The 22500-nt window shown below is 36.5% G+C and overlaps 1 protein-coding gene across 1 annotated transcript in view; it reads left to right on the top strand.

Moving 5' to 3' along the window:
• Positions 1 to 22500, top strand: part of FBN2 (fibrillin 2) — a 2449070-nt gene that overhangs the window by 1196285 nt on the left and 1230285 nt on the right. Inside the window, exons 14-15 of the mRNA XM_044060803.1 lie at positions 6606 to 6728; positions 7767 to 7889. Of these exons, the coding sequence (XP_043916738.1) occupies positions 6606 to 6728; positions 7767 to 7889 (246 nt within the window). The remainder of the gene's footprint in view (positions 1 to 6605; positions 6729 to 7766; positions 7890 to 22500) is intronic.

Raw genomic sequence — 22500 nt, 5'->3', positions numbered from 1 at the left:
ACAAAACATCCTTGAGCTGGGAAAAATGGTTCCTTTATAAAATATTCCATTTAGTTTGCTTGCTGACTAATGGCATGAATGTCTAGTAGATAATGGCTGTGATCCCTACGGTACAGCATGATTCACTTCATTTCACAGATACACTCTGTAATAAAATTATCATATGTTTCCTGTTCCTGAGCATGTTTTATAATGTTTACATAGTCCTAAGAACACGTCTTGAACCTTGCGGTTAACATAGCAGCCTACTAAATGTTTCAACATCAGAAGACTAAACAGACCTCAACACAGCACTCATAATCCCTCCACACTTTCCTCAGTCAAATAACAAGTGACTCAGCTCCACAAAAAAGAACATTTAATGTATAAAGGTTTATTCCCAGTTGCATTTCCACAGGCAGAAATGTCTTAAAGGCCATACTACTTTTGTATATATAGCCAACTGATTATTAATATCGGTTACCAAGAAATCAATGAAAAATATAATAAGCGGGCTTGACAAAAAGCAAGATACCTGTCTGTGCCATTAGTTATGCAGTTTCAGAAATGAGCCAGTGCTCCAGAAGGCACAGCCAGGATGGACAGAATGAAGGAGGCATTGACCAGTTCTATCCTAGATGAAGGGAGTGGGGAGTCTTGCTATATGCATGAGTCTTGCCTGATACTTGAGCCCCTACAGAATGCAATATTACTAAATTGAATATTAGATATGTTGTTGTACAGAAATTGAAAGCTCACATTGTGCAAGTTTGATATCAGTATATGTTACATTGCCCAGTTAGGGGGCATCTATATTACAAGATCGAATACTTAGATGATCGAACACCTAAACACTGAACTTGTAATATCAAACCCAAAAACATCGAATGGCGCAGGAAAACACATCAGTGGACCACGGGAAAAAAAATAACTTTACACCCAAACTAAGTGGGGGGGCTTCACCTCTTACACCCCTCGATGTGGGGGGCTGTGCTCCGCACACCCCCTCAACTAAATAATCCAACTCCGAGATCGCTCTACAGTAGACAAAATGGCAAAATTCGGTGAACGGCCAAGGGAAATCTTTCCCTGCGTTAAATCGGCCATTCGCTATTTTTTGCTTTCGATATTACAAGTTCGATGTTTAGGTGCTCAATTACCTAATCATTCGATCTTGTAATATAGACCCGTTAGGGGTCATGACAGTTCTCTGCTCAATGAAGACTATATTATCCTAACTCTCGTTTTCCTTCTGCTGACAAATTATCTGTTAGAACAACCCCTATGATCTGAAATTCTCTCCTGTCCTGCACTTGTGGTAACCCTGAGCCTGCTGTTTTCCATGCTAATTTTACGCATTAGATATTCCCTAATCAGCTCCACATGAATCCAGGTTTGTAAATGTACTGATCCATATTATTCCTGTTGATTACCACATTTCTTAATGCAGCACTGGCCATTGATCCATTTGTGCTAGTAACTCTTCAAATAGCTTTTTTCCTTTACTTACTGGTTTGCTAGTCACTTTATTAATTAATCCATTCATGATTAGTGTGTATATATATATATATATATATATATATATATATATATATATATATATTGTTAGATAAGGCATTTATTTATGATTGCAGTGTAGTTGTCAGTATGATCAGTTCTCGTACAATGTGCTTGATATTTTCCCTCGTTAATAATCCATGCATAGCCTCTGCTGAGCCATATGCCATGAGCTAAGTGCTGCTGTTTGTAATTCTGCACAGTGTATGGTCTGCACTGTATGTATGGGTGTGTCTGCATCTAGTTAGGTTCATGGCTGAAAGGGGTCCTTGGACCAGTGTATTTGCCCAGTAAACAAACAAACAAAAATAAATGCATAAACAGATCTTGTATCTACCTTACCCAACACATAAAGTTATCCCCTTCATGATGAAGCAAACACCAAGACTTCTTTTTTGAGAATTGTGGAGGCCTATTGAGCAAAGGAACACTCTAAAGAAACAATTGCAGTGGATCTCTGATGGAGGGATACAGAGAGGTTGATAAAGCAGTTATAAACTACAGTATTCAAAAAATGAAAAGTCCCACCTTCAGCACCCATTCATTCAGACAGTGACTTGTTTAAAATTACTTTTCACAGCATATCAAGGTAGTTTACAGTTCCAAAGTAAGTTATACATGCAATAAAATTTGCACTGATCATTAAAACACAATGCTGTGTCTGTCAGGTTCCAACAAGTGTTAAAAGTGGACATTTTCTTCTCAGTCACTGAACAAATGACAAAGGCCAGGTACTTTATTAGCAAAGGAGATACAGACTTCAGATGAATAGATATGGTGTAGGCACACACTTTGACACAGACACACACACACACAAGCACATGCATGTAGAACCAGGTGCAGTATAATGAACAAACCTCTGCTGATGATGTCTGCACTCGTGGTTAAAGGTCAGAACTTAGAGAATCATCATAAGTGGCAAGGCAGTCTACCAAGTGAGTGGTGTGAGGTTTTATCACTTCATGTGTCTTATTCTGTCCTTTTCATTGCAGTTCAGTTTTGATCTATTTTGCCATGTTAGTCAGACTGCTGTCTGACACAGTAGACCCACAGGCATTAAAAAAAAAACTGCTGTGTTGTCTTACTGCCTCTGAAGCAATTTCATTTTCTGCTAAACAGTTAATATCTTGTTTGCAAATAAACTGCAACTGCATACATGACACATGTATCCATATTGCAAAGAACACGATCAGAAGAAGGAAGTTTGTGAGATGGCATTTTGTTTCACATCATGGTCAATGAAAGCATGACTTGTGGATTATCTTGTAGATTCATCAGGTCTATATCACTTCATTGAACCATCACTTCAACGAACGCCACTTCATAGGAAATGCCTTTGTTGAAGTCCCTTCATGTGTGCCCCCACACCCCTGCTTATTATATATATATATATATATATATATATATATATATATATATCATCTCCGAGATTGCAAAACATTGAGGGAAGAGCAAATTTCCTGATTCTCACTGTACCGCATTCTCAGTATGATCAGTTCGACGAATGGCATGTTCGATGTAATTGCACTGAAAATTTTCGATGAACTGATTTTTCCATGACGTGATATAGACCCTAATCCATCAATATGCCATTTTGTCAATGTGGGCAGTTGGATTTCTGTATGAGGCTGTGTTCAATTTTCTATTTCATTTCAGGATTTCTCGCATATATCAGCATGGGTCTACTTTGTTTCATTGAATCTCATTTCACTGAATTTCATTTCACTCCGATCACATCACTGAAAAAACAAATTACTGAAAACTCATTTCATTGAATCTAATTTCACTGAACTGCAGTTAGTATATATGGCACCGTGTGGAGTACTAAGGCAAGTAAAAGGTATATGCCCTTTTCCCCACTGTAGTGTGTCCTGAAGTTAGTATATATATATATAGTTGGGGGTGGGCACACCCCTCCCTACCTTGTTTGTTTTATATTGTATTTTACCAAAAACTTCAAAACAATACATTTTAAACAATAGACATGCATAGTTGCAACACCAATGACTAACTCTCTCCAGAAGACAATATGTACTCAAACTAAGTGGGGGGCTGTGCCCCCCACACACACACACACACCCCTAATTATATATACTAACTCCAGGATCACACTACAGTGGAGAAAAGGGCAGATAGCTTTTACTTGCCTTACAGTACTCTACACGGTGCCATATATACTAACTGCAATTCAGTGAAATGAGATTCAGTGAAATGAGTTTTCAGTAATTTGAGTTTTCAGCGAAGTGGTTGGGGTGAAATGAAATTCATTGAAATGAGATTCAACGAAACAAAGTTGACTCAACAGCATACATTAAGTTGCTTTATCGCATGAGGTGTGGTAAGACAGTTATAATGTAATGTACTATACCACAGATGATTACTGCACTGTAGAAACTCCCTTTCCCTTGGTACAGTCAACAGTTTTGAAGTTGATTAGCGTAAGGGTTTATAGGGTTTTAACCCCAAATAGTAATGCAGTTTTTTGCATTGTATTTGAATTTTTAATGACTTGACTGTTCAGGTGTCTTTTGTGCAAATTTTGTTTAAATTTGTGTTTATGTTACTTCATACATGTTAGAGTTATACAGCTTTTTTCATTTATTTGACCTGCACTCATTTCTGATGTAGGTATGTAAACTGTCAGAGACCATAGTAAAAAAGGTTAGGTTTAGCACTAGAATCATGGAATCTTAAACACACTTTGAGGTTTACTTGATATAATTTGCTTCTCTGTTAAAAGACCTGTTTTGCAATAACAGACAGGCAGATACTAGAGATATTAGACACCTAAAAAAACAGCAGCATCTGTTCCTGTGTGCCATTTTAGTCATTTCTGAGCCTGATTTATGTGCAGTACTGTTTCATACTAAGATGTTTCATACACCCCAGTGTGCATTTCTGCTGAAGTTGATGCAGAAATATTATGCACCCCCCAGACACACACACACACACACACACACACACACACAAAAACACCACAGAAATTAGTTATCTTATTTGAGCTTTTAATGTACTTTCACTGAAATGAACTGATGAATATGGAGAAAATAATGACCCCAACACTTACCCCATAAACTCCAGTAACCAAGAGAGTAGCTGTCGAGACCATAATACAATTTTTGCATATTTTATTATCCAGAAAGTCTTTGTACAACTATATAGGGTGAAATCTATAAAAACAAGGATGATGATGTGCTGAAGCATTTTTGGTCAGTCATAATAAAAGCTTTGTCAGACTGATACAATTTGCTCCTGTATATTGCTTCGTCTCCAGGCTTCATAAGCGTGTCTGAAGAGCAGAAGAGCAGTCATAGTGTTTCATCCATTCTTAAACCTGCACTGGCAGCTGGAAGGCAGGTCATGGTTGCCATAAGTAATTTTATATCTGTTCATATACCAGTTCTTCTAAATACTTGTAGGAGCAAGGAGTGAGATTGTTGTACAGTGATGATAGCATTACAGTGAATGCAACATTACTTATACATAACCATAGCTGTTTGTAGAATATAATGCACATGATCATAATGTTCATAACATTCACACAGCAAGTTCTGAAAAAGAACCCAGGGTGCACAATCACATTTCATCACTAGATTAAAAATATATGTTTTTTTTTGGAAGTTTGAGTGAGTTTGTCATTAAGTTCCCTCCTGATTTAGCAGTTCCAGCAAAATTGCTAAGATTACCTATATGAACTATTCACTACTGTTATAATAAACTTGTAACTAAAGTTATCTTTATTTTCTTAAAATATCTTTAGTCATGTTTTTAAATAAAATTATTTTATAAACATTAATATCTGTATACCTATCTAAACAGTATTGATTAGAACAAATGATATTCCAATTAGCTTTGTTAGAGAATATGTAAGCTTAAATTCAAATTATCAATCTAGCCAAACTATTAGCATAAATTTAGAAAAGCACATTTTGTGATGTTCATATTAATGCCTGTTTTACACCAGCTCTTGCCGGAAGACAGGTCTGATTGCCTACATATGGTTACTGTGGCCTGTAATACAGGACTGACCGATGCAATGGATGCTGTTGCCTCAGTATACGTAAGTCTTAAATTGGCTGTAATCTATGAGATTGACATGAACATGAATGTCCATCAGTGCTCACACTAGGGATATTAGCTGTAGTGTACATTGTGTAGGCTGAATCTATTACAATCTTAGTCTGGATGCCCAATACTCAGCATACCAAATGAAAATCTCACAGTGTACGGTACTTTGCTGATATCCCTGTTGTGTCTAAGTGTCTTTTTTTAATAAACCTTTTATTTCATTTTAAAACAGTATGTAATCACAGTATAAAATTAATAAATCATAACAATCAACTAAAAAAAAACAACAAATATAACTGTATCCATATAACAAAATTTAACATTATATAAAAAACATTAACATTTTTCTGAAAGATCTCTTAAGATTTTGCCAAGATAAATATTTATCTTTCTTTATTCACAGAAGTGACATGTATTGACATGTATATATAATTTTCATTTGCTAGACTAGAAAGTGAGGTGGTTAAGTATCTATTTTAAGTCATGATCCAGACTAAAGGTGTGGATGATAAATGCATCCAGATTACTTCAGATATGTAAAAGAACAAAAAATGCATCAGAGCATAACAGCAAAAATAAGGTTGAATAAACCAAAATCACTCATAAGGACAAACAGAAGTTATTCACAACCACCATCATCTCTAAGGACAAAATGAATGAACTCTTTCATAATAATTTATAAATAAAGAGTGTGTTCCATATGTTCTTATGAGGAATTTTGGATTATTGTATTTCAGATATGTTATAAATCATTTGGTGTATACAGAATAACATAAGCAGTGCATCCGTACTAAGCAGTTGCATTTAACAAGGGTTGCTATGACAGCTTTTAGAAATGGTAGTCATACAGATTAGATCATTATAGTTTCATGACATATTAATTCCTTCATCTACTTCCACAGCATGTGGCAATGCACCATACATAATTCATTTTAACCTTATTTTACATTAGGTCATTTAACTGCCTTATAAATTTTTATTTTTTTTTTATTTTTTCCCAGACCATGATGAATGTGCCACCACAAACTTATGCTTGAATGGAATGTGTATCAATGAGGATGGAAGCTTCAAGTGTATCTGCAAACCGGGATTCTCTCTGTCTTCCAATGGACGATACTGCACTGGTATGTACAGAAAGGTAGCTCATTACTGCTATAGTAAAGGGTAGATTTGGCGTTGCTATTGACCATTTTGTGTACAGTCCCATAGTGTTCAGTTTCACCTTAATTCAGGACTGTACAAATAGACCAGCATCTACATTTTGACAAAAGCAAACAGTCACAGTAATTAGTTCTTTATGGTAATCGTGCAGCTCGGGTCTCGCAGATTTTTAATTTGAGTCGCTTTTGTTTCTTGTTTCGCAGTATGCTTTATCTTGGTATGTATCAAATGTCTGTAATAGTGTTTCTGGTTTTATGTTAGCATGTGCTATTCATGCAGTTGTTTTGCATGCACGTTGCACACAATATGAGTATTTGGAGAGAGGCACAGTGATTCAATAGTCAGAACTACTACATCACAGTATTTGGTTCTCCAGCTCAGTTCGCTGAAGGGGGATGCCTTCTCTGTTTAGTCTACATGTTCTCACTCTGTCTATATAGGTTCTTACCAGGTACTCTGATCTCCACCCACATTTCAAAGACTTCAGAATTGTTCTAGCTTCATTGCTTACACATGGTATTTGGAGAAGCCAGATTTGCCATGATCCTACATTGGATAAAGTGAGTAAATGAAGAATGAAAAAATAAGTTCCTATGCTGTCTTACAATATCATCAGAATTAGAAGTCTATAAATAATACAGAGCATTGTTCTGTACACTTATAGCTCTCATCCTTGTCATGATATTACCGTTTTTGAGGGAAATAAGATTTTAAGACAAAATCATGCAAAGGAAATCAGGGACAGATAAAATGTCAGTTTAAGTCTTCCACTGTAACCTGGTCACCAATTTCACAGACAGTTGAACTTTCTCTGTGACAGTGGGCCAGCCACCCTTCATGTTGATGCAGAACTGTACAGTGTTTTATACAGGAGAGTTACAATGATGATGCAATAAAATAGTTGTTCTGGTCTATGTTTTCAGTTAATTTTAGTGTCTTCATACAGTGCTGAAGAAAAAAAAAAATAACCTTGTTCTGTACATATTTATTTCCATGCTCAGATATTGATGAGTGCCTGACTCCAGGACTCTGCATGAACGGACGCTGCGTCAACACTGAGGGATCATTTAGGTGTGAATGTCCACCAGGCCTGACTAATGGTGCTGATGGTCGCCTGTGTGTTGGTAAGTTAAATTAGAATATTTAATGTGAACACATCTGTATGTGTGTGTGTGTTTGTGTGTGTCTCTGTGTGCTTGTGTGTGCATGTGTGTGCCTGCTTATGTGCACACGCATTTGTGCTTTGATGGCTGTATTCAAATGCATATGTACGTGAATGTGTGTGTGTGTGTGTGTGTGTGTGTGTGTGTGTGTGTGTGTGTGTGTGTGTGTGTGTGTGTGTGTGTCTGTGTATGCACAGTGACTACAAAATTACAGACCAGGAGTTTTATATTAAGAATGCTCACATGATAACTAATTATAACATCTACCAGAAATGTTTCATGCAAGGCATTTAATGTTAAAAGGGAATGGACACACATATTTGATATGTTGTATAATTTCTGAAGTGTATAACTCCCATTTGTGATTGTTACATAGTCGGTTTAAATTCCATAAAAGTTATATGATCCATCTATGTGTCATACATTGTCTTGGAGTGACTTTTTAACTTAATTCATTTCACAGAATGAGAATTTAAAATCAAACCTGTTTTAATGAAATCTGTCTCATATATGAGGGATATTAAATATTATTATGCGAGTTTATTTGATGCAAACTTTCAAGTAAGCAAATTTCTGATTCTGAGGATGCCTACTCACTTTACACAAGTACCCCACAGGGGTTCATAGTTACATACTAGGCTAAAGACCACCAGGGCCTTTATAAGCCTAGCCGTGCAAACCAACCCAATTGTGTCCTTATATGTCATAGGCATTTATTAGAGGTTATTTGGGTGGTGGTATGTTATTTTGAGCATTACTGTCTGCCTCTGTCTATCAGAGACATAGAGGCCCAAACAGGGGTGAATTTTTTATTTCCCATCCATTTGTCAAGACTACTTTTAAATAGGGTTAGGGATGTACTCTGCTTCACATGGATAGGGACCCTATTCCACAACATGGGGATCCTCTGAAACGCATATCTATCGCATCAACATTTCTTATTTATGACACAAGTTAAATTTAAATCCATGGATCTAGTGGTGCTGATGCTGTTCATTTTTTGGATTAGTAAAAGGAACTTCAGAGATAGATCAAAGGATGCCTTGCATGCCAGGCATAGACTGCTTTTCAGTAACCTGTAGGAGATAAAGTACAGATATAGGTAATGTGATCTATATAGGAAAATGTGTTTATACCCTGGATGCAATTAGTAAGGAACCTTTGTGGGCACTTCATCTATTGCATATGTTTGGTCAGGTACTTGTTGAAGGAGGCATTATACTCAATTGTGAGTCTGATAACAGCTGAATAAAGTGACACTGTGACTTCCTTGGACCTGGATGCCATGCCCCTTCTATATAGGTTGGGTGATATAGAATGATTTTCTTACTAGTCTGGCCATTTCAGGGTGGGTGGGTTTGGCATAATTGTTAAAGTCATCACCTTATAAGCACAAGGCACAAGGCTTGATTCTGACTTTGGGTTATTAGCTAGACTTAAAATGGCCTTTCAAAGCAGTTAGCCTAGTATTCAGCTATAAAACTATGAACCTACGAAAGACCACATTACTATCTACATATGTTTCCAGATCTCTGACTAGAGGGCTAATATATATATATATATATATATATATATATATATATATATATATATATATATATATATATAGATATATATACACACACACATATATATATATATATATATACATATGTATATGTGTATGTATATATATATATATATATATATATATATATATATATATATATATATATATATATATATATATATATATATATATATATATATATATATGTGTGTGTTTATATATGTGTGTGTGTATATATATATATATATATATATATATATATATATATATATATATATATATATATATAAAACAAAAACTGTTTATCTTTCAAATAGAAACTAAAGATGTGTGCTCTAATTTGGTCTCAGAAAATAAGATTTTTCTCTTTTAATTGTACTATTTATAAACTGGGCTGCAACAATCCACAGGATATACAGTAGCTCTTTAATTTTGAATTATTGTATTTAACCTGTTGGGAACCTTAGTTTACAGATGGATACCAGAATGCCATGCTGATATGATGCTACATTGCACATTTACTATATAGTGATGATGTGTTAGTCTGTGTTTTATGTAAGGTGAGAGCCTGAAATGAATTCCAGGAAGTCTATGAAATTTAAAATGAGTGCGGCCTGAATATTAAGATGGACATGTTATGACTTGGAAAAAAATCATTTTTGTATGTCTGGTATTGTGAGTACTAAATGGCAAATGTAATTGTAGGAATTGTAGTACACAATGTCCATTCTACTATGAAATATTTATTGTTAGTTCTAACCTCTCCTCATGTTCAACTGCATGTGAAAAAAAAGTTTTGCAGCTACTGACATGTAAAATCTGGTTTTATGAATATTGCTGTGTCTAGATAGGTTTTGTGAATTTCTTATTAAAGGTAAGTCATTCTAAGGCTAAGGTGTTGGACTTTATGCTCATATACACCTTCAGTTATATTGCCAATGAGGGTTATCGAATTCTGCATTTGCAGTGAACCTGAGGGCCAAGAAAGAAAAGAAGATAGCAACTTGAGACACTCCAACTTTATTTGATTTGAAACCCTTTACTAGGAATACTGTGAAAGAATAGAACAATTTTGTATCACCATGGCATTGCAGATGAAGATAGGAAACTAGTCTCAATTCTTTGTGCTTATGGAATTAACCAAGATCTTAATGAACAGCACCCCCTATGGACAACTAAATGAAGTGAAAAGACCAGTATTCAAGTGTTAAGCTTATTTCTGGGTATTTCTATTCCTAAATCAAGTAATATATATAGTGATATAAATTTCAGTTGCATACTAGTAAGCTTACTAAAGCAGTCACTGACTGTGTCACTATATTAGGACAGTTAGCCCAGTTTTGAAACTATGAAGACATATTGCAAATGAATAGAGATAGAAATACATATGGAATGAATGATGAATGCATACAAAGATGGATGCCACCAGAAAATAACCAGGCATCTGAAAATACTTTAACTGTAGCTGGGAGAGTAGAAGCAGCACTTAAGAATGCAAACTATTTTCAAGCAGAGTGTAACCAGGTAAATGAAAAGTACCTTGCATGTCTTGGTCCCAAAACTATGGGCTGCATCAAAATTAGATCTTTATAAAAGTATGCAGGTAAACAGTACAAACTTCGTAATGTAATGCCAAGAACAACATGAAAAGAAAGATGTTACACTTTTAAGAAAAAAGGTCAAATATTAATAATTTGTATAGGTATAAAACAGAATTTTTTTGCAAAAACCTAGTTAAAATAAGAGCTGAATAGAAGCTTAGCAATGATTGTTTACATAGGTTTATAGGTTCACACATTTTTTAGTCCTCTAGAGGATATATGTAAGCTAGGGCATGGCTAGTTAAGGCTGCCTCTGTTCATTAGAGACTTAGGGGCCATACCACATGTGAATTTAAGATTTCCCATCCACCTATCCAGGGTACTCTTGAATGGGGTTAGGGACAAACTCTGCTCACCCAGATGAGAAACCTGTTCAAGAGAAGGGGTGTTCTCTGCAACACATATCTGTCCCTCCAACAAGTCCCATTTATGCCACAAGCAAAGTTTATGTCCCTGGATCAGGAAGTTCTGATGCTGTTTGCTTTGCAGATATCCAAAAGGGGCCATCAGAGTGGGATTCAAAGATTTGTTTTATGCCAGCATAGATACCCCCCTAAACAGTCTGTAGGAGTCAGAATACATGGATAGGGATTTGATAGGACGTGTTGTTTATGCCCTGTATTCTTTGTCTGAGGAACCTCGTGTTGTACTCAGTAATGGGCTGATGAGGGACAAATACAATGGAACAATTACTTCCTTGAAACCGAGATGCCATATGCTTGCTTATAAGTTGAACAACATAAAGGCTACTATTGTTTCTTGGCTTTGAGTTTTAAACCATGATTCTGGCACCAGTTGTTTGTATTAGTCTTTCCTGGAGGATATAAGTGTGACCAGTCTCTATGTGAGACAACTGGCTATCCAGCATTGTATCAAAAGCCTTACAGTAGCTCTTTAATTTTGAGGTAGGCAGTATGCACCAAAGTCCACCTTGAAGAAGTCCACCAGGTTGGATCCAGTCTCTGAAGATTTCCTATATCATTACCATCAATATGGTGTTCTCCGTCTTGCAGAGTGCATTTATTAACCGTTCCTAGTGATAGCTGTGATGTTATGTTTGATGGTATTTCCTGAGGGATCACATTTTGGATAGTAGATTTGCTATATCTTTCAGCTCCATGTAGGTGACTCCATTTACAATTAGTTCTGCATTTACAATTAGTTCTGCATATTGATTTGTACTGCCTTCGATGGTGTGGATGTAGCTAAACAAAGTCTAATGGTTGTCCTTGGCTTAAGAGACAATTTTTCCTTCAAAACTGGATTTGATAGACTTAATTTGTCCCATGCATTGTTTATTTAGATTGATGAGAGAATTGTTATACAACCTATTGATGACAGGATTCCACTGGGGTAGCTTATTTTTTGAGTTTGTTCTGAGCTTATTCCTGGTAGGCACAACTGTCTCCATCCATCTATTAACTTAATTGTACAGTGTTTCTGTGAGCAATTCTACATAGGCAGCTGTGTTCTCAGGGTTTAAGGAGGTGGCTTCATGGTCTGACCTTACCAGAAAAGATGTTACAGTAGAAGGGGTGGAATATTCACCCATGTTTGGAAGGACTCACTCTTGTATGTTTGCATCCCTAGTTGGTGTGTGGGCTATTTGATTCAGGATGTTTATGTTTACAAAGTCAAAGAACCTCTGGGTCTGCATGTTTGGAGTAGTCTATGACTCCCAGTTTACAGTGGGATATATAAGGTCTCCCATGAATATAGTATTGGGTTGAATGTTGAGTGTCCCCAGTGCATTTAAGTATGAGTTATGGGTTTTCTGGGTCATAGAGGGAGACTTATACAGTTATTTGGATAGAGAGAACTCAAGCACACCATCCTGTTTGACGAGCCTTGAGGTGAGCTTGTTATTGACGTAGATTGTGATATTTACACCTTTAGTACCTGCCTGTGCAGTATCTGACCTAAATGTGTGGAAGGCATTGTAACCCTGCCCTGCTGGGATGCTGTCCACATCTTGCATCTTGGTAACTGCATAGATTTGTTTTTTTTTAAATACTTCTGAGCAATAACATTTTTAAATTCCTTTTGGGTGGTTTTTGCAATGTCAGAAAGTTTGCCCATATAGCACTACCAAAAAAGCACTATGAGGGATGACAATGTTTTAGCCAATATTAGAAAGCCTAGAGGGGGACAGGTGCAGATTTCTAGGTAAAGCATCTTTGTCTGTTGACCATGTCGTCCCATGCTGACAAATATTGCATCCACTTGGCATGACATCAGAGGCTAAGCAAATTATTAAAGTCAATCTTCTTCTGTTCATATTGTGGTATCATCTTTGGTGAAGACAGAATGCTGCTCAATGCTAGGCTAATACCAGACTGGGACACGTAATCTGAGAGAGGCATAATGTTTCTCTTCATGTAGCTCAGGGAGGTATGTCTCAGGTCATTTCTAACCACATGGACTGTAACTGAGTCATGCTGCTAACTGTGATCCAGTGATCTGAGTGCATACGTGATCTTGTGGATCTTGGCTCCTGATAGACTGTGACTTTCTGTTTGTTTAGCCTGGTGAGGAGGACATCTGTCTGTCTCACAATGGAGTCTCCTATGATTAAAAATTTAAATTGTGTGGTATATTGCCTTATGGGCTTTGAAATTTAGGCTCAGAGAAGTCTGGCTGTATGTGTTGTGGTGAGTGTTGTTTTGGTCAAGTAGCTTTAGGGGTTGCTGAGGATATCTGTTGTACGTCAGATGTCTTTGGGGTTCAGGAAAATTACTTTTAAGTACCACAGCATATGTGGGTTTATGTGTCTGATCTACATTGTGTGTGGTGCATTGTTGACAACCCAGTTGGTATTCTGAGTTTTTGTATGTGAGACCTTTGCCTCCAGTGTCAGTGTGTATCTACATCTCTCATGTGTCTTATCAGTTTGTTTGAGAATCAGTTGTCAGAAAACATAAGCCAATTGTCCCAGGATGCCCATGTCCACCAAGCTGGCTACAAAGATAGTCAGAAAGTTCATGTCCATGGTTAGCGGCCCTATGTAGGTATTCAGTAGTCTTTTGTAGAATAATAGTAATAGGAGTATCTTCTCCAAAGCACATGGGGTAGTGCTTATCCCTGTGTACACTAGTTCCTTTTTATGCAACCGAGTAAAAGGGAAGTCTGAAGTTCTGTAGGAAAAATATCTGTTCAAGGTGCCTGTGTACACAGCACTGCTAAAACCCACTGAGTGGAGCCAGCTTCAGTCTAAAGTAACACCTTTATAGAGGCTCAAAACAACTGGTAAAATAGTAAAATGGCACCTGGCCAATTGCAATTAGCAAAAATTGAGGCTCCTTAAGAGATTCATAGCACAGAATTTGACTAGGCTATCGTCTGCTGCCACAAAAGAGCAGTACTGACCCTTCCAGGCTCCTACTCATAAAATGAACATAAAGTGCAAGAAAATAAACAACTTAAATAATTAAACTTCCTAGAGTACAGGAATGACCAAATTCAACTGTAATCCAAACAGTATCCAAAGTAAGGCTACAGGAATGCAGAAAACTATAGTTTAAATGCAGTAGTAAAACTATAGGACTCTTAACTGATTTAAAGTAAAATAACTTAACAAACAGTGCTCATAAATAACAAATAATGCACAGAAATAACACTAGTGCTTAAACATGACTTTAAAAAGTACAATTTAGTAATGCAAGGTACTTATCTAATGAAGGATGGTACTAGATTCAGACATAATTCTCTGTACTCAGAAATGGGCCAAGCTTTGTGCAAACGCAATGCCTTTATAGAGGCTCAAAACAACCAGTACAACAGTAAAATTACCAATAACAAGTAATACAATCTAAGGTTCCATAAGTCATTTACAGCATAGAAGTTGATTTGGCTACTTTCAATTTCCACCAAACGGCAGTACAAAAATAAAAAGCTTAAGCAATGAAACTGCCTTGAGTATCAAAAATGATAAATTTCAACAGTAATCTAAATAGCAGATACTGTGAAAAGGTGGGAGTGCAGAAAATTAGTTTCAATGCAGTGGTAAATGCAATAGTCTAAAATTATTTAGACTGTAAAAGCTTACCAAAGAATGCACAGAAATAGCAGTAGTACTTGAAAACAACTTGAAATATGCAGTTTAATAATGGAAAATACTTATCCAGAGAAGGATAGCAATTATGCAGCAGTCTCCAATAATGTTTTTCCCCTGAAAAGTAATGTGTGGAATGTTCAAGAGAAACATGCTGTTGTGTATTCTGCAAAGTTTCTGTCTCCAAAATGTTAACCTGTTCTTGGTACACATATAGACAGGGGCCAGCCTGTAATTTTTAAATTAGACAACGGAAATAGTATTATCCTGATGACTGAACACTCCAAAAACATGTGTCTGCTTGCACCACTTGCTATATGGAACTAAACTCTGGAACTCTGTTCTACCAGGCATCATGAAAATTATATCCAATCTGCAAATTAATTCTTTGCATAAGCTTACTTAACAAAACATGGCCTTGATCTTATGCTTTACCACTAAGCCTCCTTCTCCTCCACTCAAACCAAACAGCAGTCATAATCTTCATATATTTACCATAATAATCCCCTTTACAGGTGTCAGGTGAATATGTAAATGTTTGTATAAAATATGCAGATGCTTAATTTGATGTTTGTGTGCAAAATTCAAATATCTCACATGCACACACACACACACACACACACACACACACACACACATATATATATATATATATATATATATATATATATATATATATATATATATATATATATATTATATATAAATTCACTTCTCCTTAATCATTCTTGCATTCAGTTCTGATTGACATGAGGTTGTTCCAAGGGTTTTCTGTACTTGCAACTATATTTATACATTTTCCACATTTCTTGCCTTCTCATCAGATCCTACACCTTATCTTTTGCTTTGTGGCACATTCAGTTGCTGCCTGATTTTTATCTACTTCTTGTTTGATTTCCATTCCCACTTGACACCGATATGCTTTTGTTAAACTAAACAGAAAAGTCATCAGACTTATTCTCCTCAATTTTTCAAAAATTTACTATGTATGGAGCAGATATGTATGCAGTCCTATGATTGCAGATTTATACTTGTAATCAATTTTGAGGAAGCCCATGCCTCTGTCAGAACGGGGAATATATGATCTAGGTATACATTGATTTTTATAAATCATTTTATATATATATCAGCATGAAGCATTTTTCCTGTTTTCCTGTCCAACTGATCCAATACCTTTTAGGGCCAGTCAGTTACTTCAATACTATAAGTTAGGACAGGAAGAGCAAATTGGTTTATACAGTAGCTTGGGCTTTGTTCCTAGATGTCAGAGCTATTTTCAGCATTAATTTTAGTCTTCTAAAGTATTCCTTACTAAATTGTATTCACATTTTTTTATTCATGGTCCTTCATCATTTTCAAAATATTTATGCACTCCCTCTTGCTCAAGTTCTTTTATATCAAATTCCTGTCCCAGACTGCTAATTTCTTGGTGTTGCAGCTTTCCTGCTTTAAAAGTTGCTTTTGTGCATTTATCAAGACCAAATGACATTATTATATCATCTGAGAATGATTTAACCACTTGTAGTTGTGCTTTCAGTTCCTCATCTGACAAACTATACAGTTTAAAATCATCCACAAAAAGAAAATGAGACACTTTTACACTTTGTTGTTTTCTGGGATCCAAATTGTAGTCATGAGCTAATCTGTTATGTAGACAGCTTAATGGGTTAAAAGCGAGACAAAAGAGCAGCGGTGACAAAGAATCACCTTGGAATATCCCACATAGAATTTTTACCCTTGGAATAATATTTATTTATTTAGTTAACATTTGTTGACCGGGAAAGTCCAAATAGGACAGAGCCTATTTTCAGTGGAGGCCTGAGGAGAAACCCTCCAGACGTGTGTCTTTACAATGTGGGAGGAAACCGAAACTCGCAGAGGAAACCCACACAAATGCATGGAGGCCATACAAACTTCACACAGACGGCACCCTGAGAATCAAACCGGAGAACCTCTTGCTGTGAGGTGACAATGTTAATTACTGCAGCAATTTGCTGCCCAATAATAATGTAAAATTGATTAAAAAGGACAATAATAATTTGTCCTTTTCATAGCTTAACCTCAAAGTGGTTTGCCACTGTTTCATGGAAACTGTAATCTAATCGATTATTGTAGGATGTATCTTACACATTTGTAAGCACTCTTATATCCATGAATGTAGGATGCTGTCAAATGCTTTTGTGTAGTCTATCCATGCCATACTTAGATTCTTCCCCTTTTTACAATTTTCCATTATGTCTTTATTAACAACAAATGATCCTTTGTTCCATATGACTTTCTTTTGCTACCCTTTTGTCCTATTGCCATGATTGAGTTTTCTGCTACATAATAAACTCTGTCAGCATCAATTCCATTGTATAGTTAATACATCATCGGAAGGTATTGGTCTATAGTATTTAGGATAGCTTGCAGGTTCACTCTTAAGGAGGAATATTGTTTTTCCTATTGTTAACCAGGGTGTCTTCTGTTTGATGTGTGCATATAAAGAGTTCTTACTCATAGCTAAATCTTAATGTAAAATATTAATACTTTTAGCCAGAAGTTAGGTACAGCATCTAGGCCTGGGGTTTTTCATTTAGGAGCTTTTCTTAATTTTGTTTCAATTTCTCTGGCCGTTACTTCATCCCATTTCATATCCTGTACATTTGAACTTCTTATTCTTTCTTTTACTTCTATCCATTCAGCATCTTTGTTATGTTCCACAGAATAGTCAAAGATATTTCTCCAAAATGTGCCTATTTCTTTTTTTTTTTTTTTTTTTTTGGTGTTGCTCCTATTTGCTTAAAGCATGTTCTTCTAAAGTGAGGGCACATTCTTTGTTCACCGTTTTCTGTGGGCATTCTATAGAACGTTCCAGAGCATCTTCCTATGCCACATTCTCTTCAGTTTCATCCTGTGTCATTCGTTGCTCTTTCATACGGGAGCTCACTGGCCTATCACTCTACAACACTGACTGTGACAGAGCTGCACAGTTTCCTGTTCTTTCCCTTGTTATGCAAATGCAGCATGACATATTTTACAGGTTTCCTACACAAGGCTCCAAAGTATCTTCATATGGCAACTAATATTTCCTACTCCACTAGTTTCTCCTTCATTTGGTGATTCATTATTCTATCCTGCTGTGGTGTTATCAGAGTTAGATTTTCTCCATTAAATCCTTCACTTCCCAGGTAATCCATAACCTCACTTTCTATTTCTATAACTTCTGCATTACTGATCCTCCTTTTCACTTTCCCTCTTTGTTCTCTTATTTTTTGTACTGTAAACTTTTCCATAGCCGGATGCCTTTGTCTGTATTTCTCTTCAAACACCTTTGTGCTGACCTTTTTGTATTGATTAGTTTTGCTTTCCCCTTTGCATAAATATTGCACCATACGAAATCTCTTTTTCTTTCCCATGTCCATAATTCTTCTTCAGATGTCTCCTGCTACTCCTGTTTCTCCTTCCGTGGGGGACTCATTGTTCCATCATGCTGTGATATAACCTGTGTTAGAGTTTCTGCACTAAATCCTTCACTTTGCAGGTATTCCATAACTTCACCTTCCATATTGTTTAACTTCTACTCTACTAATCTCGTGTTCTACAGTCCCTCCCTTTGTGATCTTATTTTTTTGTTTTGTGAAATGTTCTGTATCTGGGTGCCTTTGCCTGCATTCACTCCGAATATCTTTGGTGCTGCTTTTTTATATTGATTCATTTTGCTTTCTCCTGTGCATTGATATTGCACAATATCAGTTCTTCTTTCCCATGTCCGTATTTCTTTTTTATACTTTTCAAAAATCTCTAAATTTTGTTCTTTACATTTTTGCACATCCTTAGTCACTTCTTTTTTCAAACAGCTCAAGGTTTCTTGGTCTATAAAATGTTTTTCATGAATCTGCTGTATTAATGAACATAAATTTGCTTTGAAGTATTTTTCTTTAATCTAATTTCTCTCTTAATATTTTTGTATATATTATTTCGAGAAGTTGGGGGCTTCTTGCATAATAATAACAATACATAATTGCTTTCTTCTCCTCAATAGTCCACTCCATCATCATTATGGCTCTTTTTGATTTTTGTGGATTACTACTTAAAACAGGGGAGGCATCCTTCCCCTGAGCCTGGCCTAACTCCATTGTAGGAGTGTTTCTGTGTCTTGAGGATTCAACACTGTCAGTTTTTCTAGTCCTAGCACTAATGTGGCTATCAGGATTAGGCATTTTTTTATCCTGAGATTCTTGCACCCAGCTGTTTTTTTAGCCTACTGTCCGTGATATATGCTATGTAACATACAGTCTATATATTAGTGTCGTTGTGGTGAGATTTTGCAAAAAACAGGGTCCACCTTGTGAAGGTAGTCACCAAGACTTGAGGATTAATTCATTTCCAGCAATACTACTCTCCTTTGCTTGCTGATTGCTTTTCTGTCTCCATTTGGACCCCAGCAAATGTGTGCTGAATGGCTTGTCTAATGTAACTGAAGTAAACTGATGCTATATTATTGCTGAAGACTGTTGTTAAGTGTCGTTAAGTGTCACAGCTGGTTGTGTATTATGCAGTACTACAGTCTATCCCTCTCTAATCTCATTGTTAAATATGAAAGCTGCTGTATCAACCTCATTTTGAAGCACTGAGCCTGTATATAGTGTCATGGTATGTTAGCCAGAGCCTGTATATAGTGTCATGGTATGTTAGCCAGAGCCTGTATATAGTGTCACGGCCTGAAAATTCATGGGATAGATTGAATGCAGACAGTGCTGGGCCATTCTTTGGAAAAATGCTTCTAATTTTGATAGATAATCAAGTATGCCATGAACTCCCCATTACTGTTAAATTTACAAACATGAAAAGAAAGGGCATTTATCGTGAAACTTCTATACCATTCTATTCTGGTATGAAGGAAGACTTCTGTTAAATATGGAAAATTAACTGTGTGATTTGTATATTGCACCTTAAACTTCTACATCATAGTCAGTGATATTCAACCTGTTTAATAGAATAGTGGTAGATGTCATTTTATTAGCTTTAAAAGGGCCTGTATTCGTTTCTTACTCATGGCTTTGCCACACATGAGAGAAGTCCCACAAACTCCTGTAATACAAACACAATATCTAACCACTCAATTACTAGACCCCAAATATTCCAGACATATATTCGTTTGTGTATGCGTGTGTGTGTGCGTGTGTGTGTGTGTGTGTGTGTGTGTGTGTTTGTGTGTGTGTGTGTGTGCGTGTGTGTATGTCTACCTTTATGTAATATGTATGTGTGCATATTAATATATATATATATATATATATATATATATATATATATATATATATATATATATACACACACACACATATATATTTATATATATATATATATAAATCTATATATCTAGATCTATACACATATATATATATATATATATATATATATATATGTATATTTATAAACACAAAAAGCATTTGTTAAGCATTCTCTTACAGTGCTGTGTAATTAAGCAAGTCACCATTTTGGTCAGCCATAGGGCTCTTTTCTGCTTGAGTGTTTGCTTCTTTCCCCTGTAACTAAAGTACACTGACTTACATTTGTCTCTCTGTCCCAAATTTTTACAGGTATAATTTATACCTTTCTGGCTTTCTAACACTCAGACATAGATTCCTGTTGAAAGCTTTACTTACTTGTCTGACATTTAAACAATTTAACCCTTTTAATAATCCTCAAAATTGTATACTGTTGGTCTGTCTTTCCTGCTAAACATAAGTAAAATTAAAGTGCCTAGTGCAAGTAACATTACAGTGCTGAGTGCAGATTTTAGGCCCTTACATTCAACTTACCTCTGGTGTGGTGTCAGTCAATCAAGGTATTCCTCTAACCACTCCTACTGCCTTCTCTTTTCCCCCACCCCCCTCTTTCCTCATACAGGTTAAACTGCTACAACTTGGTACAGGCATTGGTTCATCCCTGCTCCGCTTGCCCTCGCTTCGCTCGGGCTTGCTTTGCACCCCACCCTGCCCACAAATTCCTCCTACCCCTGGTGCTGCTACATTTATTGGTACTAGACCACACCCCACTTTTTTTTAAACCAATCAGTAACAACTTATCACTCAACAGCACCACTCTCAACCTGATACCACCAGTCCTCTAACTCTCCTATTCCTTTTGCCTAAGTTTCAAGTATCATTTAGTAGGTATGCTATCACCCAAAATAGTCTTATTAACTCTACTTCTATCCCTTTTACTCATCCCATATCTCCTAACCACCTAAGAATATCAGGATCATCCAGGTTTCCACTACCCTAAATTCCAAACATCTATTCCATCTACAACAGATAGTAATGCACCCTTACTCACTCCCCTAATGCTCACCTCCTTAACCCCTAAATACTACCATCTTACTAGACCTAGTTACATTAGTCATAAAACTAGACACTATTACAAAACTTTATTCAAAATCTTAAAACTCATGCTCAGGATACACTACAACCTCACAAAGGATGGCGGCATCCACCCAAACCCTGGTCCATCCCCACCTGTTGGCCCTAATCCCCCTATATATCCCCTACCACCATAGCTCCAACAAATAGACCTCCTAGCTCACTGCTGGCCTGCCATCTAAACATTAGAAGCATAAATAACAAAACTCAGCACTTGCATGCCCTCTTAGCTGTTCCTTCCCCAGATATATTATGCCTAACAGAACCGTGGCTGAACCCTGCCACCAAGGACCATGAGATTCTGCCACCAGGGTATAGTATGTTTTGACTAGACCATACCACCAGAAAGGGTGGTGGGGTAGGCATACTTTACAAGTCTACCTTATCTGTCAGCATAGACACCCAACAACCACCCCAAGTTCAATAATGCTGAAATTCTTATCTCAAAACTACAAATTAACAAAAACAAAAATTTAAACATTGTCTGTGTCTACATTCCCCAGGGAGGAACACAGAAACCTTAGAAGACTTCTTATATTGGTTATCCAATAACCACCCCAAGAAACAATTGTTCTTGGGGATTTCAACATTGACTGGAACACTTGCTCTTGTGAAACCCCCACAACCCACATAAACCTCTATGGATTTACTCAAATCATAACCTCCCCCACCAGGACAGGTAAACCCAATACCAAGGAAAGTACCCTAGACTGGATACTCGTCAATACCCATCTTCAATCTTATAAATCAGGCACTTTGCCTGATTACCTAAGTGACCACTGTCTCACCTATGTAATCAAGCTCAAAATAGACTGCTCCTACCAACCCACCTATAGAACATTAAGAAACAACAAGAATTTTATTCTCACCAAGTTTCAAAATGAATTTAAGGCATGCAACTGGTCAGTACTAAAAAGTCTCCCCCTAGACGAAGCAGTAGCATACTTTAACACCAAATACCTTGCTA

This window comes from Protopterus annectens, chromosome 2.part0 (genome assembly GCF_019279795.1).
Source record: "Protopterus annectens isolate FY-2018-M chromosome 2.part0, PAN1.0, whole genome shotgun sequence".
NCBI lineage: Eukaryota > Metazoa > Chordata > Ceratodontiformes > Protopteridae > Protopterus > Protopterus annectens.
The sequence above is the reverse complement of the archived record's forward strand: the minus strand, read 5'-3'. Positions and strand labels throughout refer to the sequence as shown.